Source organism: Manis javanica, chromosome 13, assembly GCF_040802235.1.
Source record: "Manis javanica isolate MJ-LG chromosome 13, MJ_LKY, whole genome shotgun sequence".
In the NCBI taxonomy this organism is placed as follows: domain Eukaryota; kingdom Metazoa; phylum Chordata; class Mammalia; order Pholidota; family Manidae; genus Manis; species Manis javanica.
In genome coordinates, this window is record NC_133168.1 from 35,332,310 (window position 1) to 35,338,309 (window position 6,000).

At 43.6% G+C, this 6,000-nt stretch overlaps 1 protein-coding gene across 1 annotated transcript in view; it reads right to left on the reverse strand.

The window, feature by feature from the left end:
* Positions 1–3,817, reverse strand: part of FRK (fyn related Src family tyrosine kinase) — a 182,591-nt gene extending 178,774 nt beyond the window's left edge. Inside the window, exons 1-2 of the mRNA XM_037017706.2 lie at positions 3,431–3,817; positions 541–635 (exon numbers count right to left, since the gene is read on the reverse strand). Of these exons, the coding sequence (XP_036873601.2) occupies positions 541–635; positions 3,431–3,448 (113 nt within the window). The 5' untranslated portion in view covers positions 3,449–3,817. The remainder of the gene's footprint in view (positions 1–540; positions 636–3,430) is intronic.
* Positions 3,818–6,000: the final 2,183 nt, after the last annotated feature.

Below are 6,000 nucleotides of genomic sequence, written 5' to 3' on the forward strand. Positions count from 1 at the left end.
AGATAGATTGGCCCCAGAAGCAAACTCCAGTCGAGCCCTTATGAAATGCTGTATAGGGCACCCTTTCTGGACAATAAGTTTGGTCTGGAGGATTCAGAGGAGCCAAGCATTAAAAAACTAGACCTTATTAAATACATTAAGTCCCCAGGTGCTGTAGGCTGATGTTTCCCCCAATATGCAGCTACATCATCTGATTTTGGGAGACCGGGTACTGCTTATCCTGGGAAAATAAACAGCCTGAGGATCAGCTGCATCCCCAGTGGGTGTAGCTCTATGAGGTACTTTGGTAGATCCGGGAGAGAAGCCCTGGATCCATCATACCCATGTTAGACCTGCACTGGTGCAGCAGACAGATCCCCCCAGACTACCTCACCAGCATGTCAAAGGCAGGAACTGCCTGGGCCAAGCATGTTCTTGGAGTGGGCACACTCCAGAGGCTGACCCACCCCAGCTCTCAGAATATTATTGCAAAACCTGCAATGATCTTAAATTGACTTTGAGGAAGTAATCACGAGGAAAACCAAGATGACCAGAACTCACATTCTTGCTAGTCTGGAAGGCTTGTCTACTGGTTTTCCATACTCCGCCATGTGCTCATGAAACTTGGTGTGTCCCCTGAAGGGCAGGATCATTTCCTTTGTAAAGATAATAAGGTGAAGAAATAAGTAAGCAATGAGAGAGACTTTGTTGTGCCTTAAAGCCCGTGGCTTGTTTGCCTGTTTAAGTACAACTCTCACCTTTCCTCATAGACTGTGCCCACTGCCCCACAACCGGAAGAGGTGAAACCACCTCTGTGCTCTACCGAACCCTCCTTCCTTGTGAAACTGAAATGAATACCTCCTATCTTTTAGTCCTGTGATGCATCCATTCTGGTCTATGGACAATGGGAAACTGATTCAGGGTCACAATCTCTCAGGCAGGGGCTGCAGGAGGGGATGCGACCAAGTGTTGGTATGTCACCCTAATTCCCAGAGCCACCATTTTTTCTCTACAGCAGTCCAAACCTCTCACCTCAGATTTCTCCCCTAGTCATTAAAGAAGGGCGAGGTAATACAGTCTTTGAATTTCCCCTTAGAGGCTACTCTAATATTCAACTCTGAGACAAGTTTCCCTGTTTTAATGTGACCCTCCCCTATATGATAACCAGTTCTTTTAATATTGTAAACTTAAATGCCTCCCTGCAAAGCTCAGATCCAGCATATATCCGAAATCTGGGACACCCTAAGAAAGGTCTTAGCAGATATCTATAATCTCATAAGTGGTAACCATACGTATTGGGAAGGGGATCCTGAATGTGTCAGCCCTATGTTTAAAAAATGGAGAACTCCAAATTCAAGATGGTCAGATAGATCCTCCAGTGATATAGCCACCATTCCCAGGAAACTATATACCATTCTGACTTCTGGGAGCCCAGGAGATGGCAGGAATGATTTGACTATGCTTCCATACCAATCGGCCCAATAACCTCCAATATATCGAGGCCTGGAGACTCACTAGACCTTACAAGTCAGGCCCATTATCCTTCTCATGTCATGCCAAAACCCCCCAACTCACCCTTGGCCCTAGCTCTTTTTTGTCTCCAGAAAAATGCATGAATAACAATGCTTGCACCTGAAGGATTTGTGTTACTGTGTGGTAGTCCAAGAAGCCAATGGCACAGAAGATACAGACCTATAATACTTAGACCAGGACAGAGGGTTCCAACGTGTTAACATCTGGACACACAGGCAATGTACCCTAGGACACGGTCAACCCTGAATAAGTATTTATTTCCCAGAAAACCAGAAAAGGGAAAAGAGGATGAATAGGGCCTTAGAAATGATAACTGCAGGCAGAGGCTTCACATTGGGACTAGTAATGCTGTGGAGAGATTTGCTTAGTATCATGAGGCCGCCTTTGGAAATACAACCACCTCAATGGAAGAATTAGCCATGACTGCAGCCAGTAGCTTAGAGGAATTAGAAGTTTCAGTAAACTCCTCAACAAATGTAGTTATGGATAACAGAAGAGCTCTTGATTAACTCCTGGCAGAACAAGACAAGGTGTCTGCAGTGGCTAACACTTCCAGCTGTACATGGATAAACACAGTGGACAGGTTAAATAAGATATAAAGAAAACATACCAACAAGCCAGCTAGTTGAGGGAGTTTAGTAACCTTTCTGCTCAGGAGGTTTGGAATTCCATAAAGGGTTTTCTCTCCAATTAAGTCTTGGTTAAATTGATTTTACCTACTAATCCTTCCTTTGGTTTTGACATGTTAATTCTCTTGTTTGGGCCTGTGTAAGTCCGGGGAGAGAAAATCCCGGGGCAAAATACCTCTAGAAACCAAAATCAGTCAAAGGGAGAAATAAAGTTTAAAATCTGTTTATTGCTCACAAACTGAAGTCCCAGGCCATCTTTCTCCTCTGCTCTGGAGGAAGTCAGCAAGCAAGCAAGCCAGCCCCCTCCCCTTAACCTCTCAGGTTCAGACACGCCCACGGTTGCCCAGATAATGACCCAGTGATATGGAGATGACTTCTCTCCAACCCTGAGGATATGCAAATGCACTAAAGCTAGGCTAGATATTCTGGAAATATTACCATTTTATCCACAGCCTGTGATTCTTAATTTTCTTGTCAGGTTTATATCTCAAAGACCGCTGGCCACCAGATTGTTCTCTGTCATCTTGACCCTGAACTGGGAAGCTACCAACCTCTGCCACTGAGACAGGGACCATAGATGTAGTCAGAAGAGTGAAGGCCTCCGGAGAGGGCAGAGCAGGATATCTGCAGTCAGAGCAATGTAACTACATGCAAGGAAATCCTCCTACCAAAGCTCTATGTTAAACATTAAGCTCTAGAATCATTCTTCAGTGCGATCAGTTAATGTTCCCCAGATAAAGAAGAGTAGCACATGTTTTATTATGCTAATCATTTGTAACCATGTGTAAGATTCACTTTAACATACTAAAAGGCCCAGGCCATGTGCTGTCTTTCCTCCTTCAGATCTAACAAGGTGATTTTGCAAACTGAGCAACTAACTTAGCATGCAGACCCAGCTGTAGACAGCATGGTAAAAGGCAGGAAGAATTCCATCTTAAAGATAAGATTGCATTTAACACCCAGGAAGTTCAAGAGACAGGATTCTTTAACAAGTAGACAATACCTCAGCCCACCTTGGGGGCTGGGCAGGCAGCCTTTTGATATGCTCCAGACCAAGATGCCAAATCAAGGCAGGAAATTCCTTATGTTAAGTTAATTTTTAATATTCAGGGACCACTTAACAAGTCCACACCCCTAAGTTTTTTCATGTTCTCGAAAAATCCTCAACTGCCTATAAAACCCCCTAGACAACGCACCACTACAGACTCTCTTGTCCCCTCCTGGCATGAGCCGGGAGCTCTGTCCTTTCACTTTATCTCTAAATAAAAGCCTGTACCTTGCTCTCCTACCTTGACTGTGAAGCTCATTCTTCGACTCCGCAAACAAGAACCCCAGCATCACCACCGTCCAGCTTGAGCATCCAGGAATACATACAGTTAGTCATGAAACAATTTCATTCCTCTAATCCCACTCAACACACACCTTCAACAGGAAGTAGCTAGGGAGGCTTTCACCCCAAATCCTTCAATGAGGGATGATGGAAAGACAGGGGAAGTGAAATCTCACTCCACATGGTTAATTGGAGCTGAACCCCCAAAACTGAGGACACCAAAAAACTAGCAGTAATGAATTGTGTCAAGCTTATTTTTCAGAGCCAGTAGGAATTCTAGGAGCTGTGAGAAGTTGCAACTGTGCCTAGAACCAGCCTAAACCAGACTGAAAGACTTGACAAACAAGGAGTTCCAGAAGTCCTCAATTCACCTTTCCGCATAACCATACTAAAATCTCCACCTCTGGGAGGGGTTTAGCCTCCATTTTTACAAGTATAAAGCAGCATGTTAACTTTCTACCACATTCCATGCAGAGCAGGTGCAGCAGAAAAGTCCTGTTTATTTCCCCAATCTTGTTAGACATGTATAAACTCTACTAAATGTGCATCAACCTTCTCTACAAATTCTGCATTCCCTTTGAATTCAAGCTTTGCTTCCTGTCTCCTTTCTGGTTGGTCCTACAATAAAGTTTTTTCCCTTTGCAAAATCCAGTGTCCTATGTTTGGCTAATGGTGCATCTGACACTGGACCCTTGTCAGGTAACAGGACTGTGATGCCGGGGTTCTTATTCACGAAACTGAAGAATGAGCTTCACAAACACTCAAGGTCAGAGAGCAAGGTACAGGCTTTCATTTAGAGAAAGTGAAAGGACAGAGTTTCCAGCTTACGCCAGGAGGGGACAAAAGAGTCCGTAGTGGTGCGTTGTCTAGGGTTTTTATAGGCAGTTGAGGATATTTGGGAACATGAAAAAAAGTTTAGGGGTGTGGACTTGTTAAGTGGATCCTGAATATTTAGAATTAACTTAACATAAGGAATTTCCTGCCTTGATTTCTCTCTGGGATACCGGCATCTTGGTCTGGGAGCATATCAAAAGGCCGCCTGCCCAGCTCTCAAGGTGGGCTGAGGTATTGTCTGTTTGCTAAAGTATAAGTTTAGAATCATACTTCTTGAACTTCCTGGGTGTTAAAATGCAATCTTATCTTTAAGGTAGAATCCTTCCTGCCTTTTACTATGTCGTCTACAGCTGAGTCTGCATGCTAAATTAGTTGCTCAGTTTGCAAAATCACCTCATCAGATCTGAAGGAGGAAAGACAGCACATAGGCCTGGGCTTTTTTGCACACTAAAGTGAATCTTACACATGATTACAAATGATTAGCATAATAAAAACATGTGCTACTTTTTTTTATCTGGGGAATATTAATTGATCTCACTGAAGAATGACCCTAGAGGTTAATGTTTAACACAGAGTTTTGGTAGGGGGTTTCCTTGCATGTAGTTACATTGCTCTGACTGCAAAAATCCTGCTGTGCTTTTTCCAGAAGCCCTCACCCTATTCTATCCATGCCCATGGTCTCTCTCTCAACTGGACAAAGTATTCCTTTAAACTTAAAACAGATAACAGATCTTTCAACATATTTCCTCTTTTTAATGAGATTTGTATTTTCTCTTATGAATGATTTGTGCATTCTTTCTTAAATGATTTTAAATATCTCAAAGTCCTAGCCATTCATACCAGGGGTTGTGAGACAGAATTAAATGCCCTGAGCATCCATTGTATGTAATCAATTACCTTTTCTCCTCTGAATCTAAAATGATGCTGGCTATACACAGTCCTTGAGAGAATTGTGAAAACTGTCACTCATATTATTTTGTGTTCTATAAACTTTAAAATCTATTTGCATAAAGTTCTTTCTTCTGTAGTATCTTCTATCGTTTCTGATACCCTTTCATAGAAAAAATCATTACAATAAGTAATAGGATAATCAAATAACAAGATGTTAACACTGGTTCCTTTAACCTGTGTCATTTCGCAAAAATAGTCTTTGACTATTCCTATTTTCTAAGGAACTTCAGAAGGTAAAAATGAAAGGTTTCCTATTTTAATACTTCTGAAACTACGAAATACAAAGTTTTAGATTCAACTTGGAATTCAAAGTTCATAGTTTCAGTTCTCAGCCAGAGAGCAGGTAGGAAAAAGGTCTTATAAATTCTAGCCTAGTTGGGTCACAGAATATTCGTGGATAAAATTTTCTCCGTAATCCTACATTATTCCGCTCACAAGAGGTCCAACGACAATGTCCTGGTTTCTGTGGTGCCTTGAAAACTAAGAACAGCCCAGGTGGTTATTCCGTGGCAAGGGCTGAGCGTTACCAGGGCCTTAGCTGCACCCCTGTTTCTGCAGGGGTGGCACGGCTCCTGGTCACCTCCAGCTTTCGGGACGACCGAGCTACGGAAGCGGGCGTGCGGGGGTCTGCGGCCGGGAGCAGCGCCGCGAAGGCGGGCCGCGCGAGGGGCGGGGAGAAGTGCGGCTAGGGGCGGTGCTCGCGGGCGCGGGAAGAGCCGGAGGCAGCCGCGCCCCGCCGCGTCC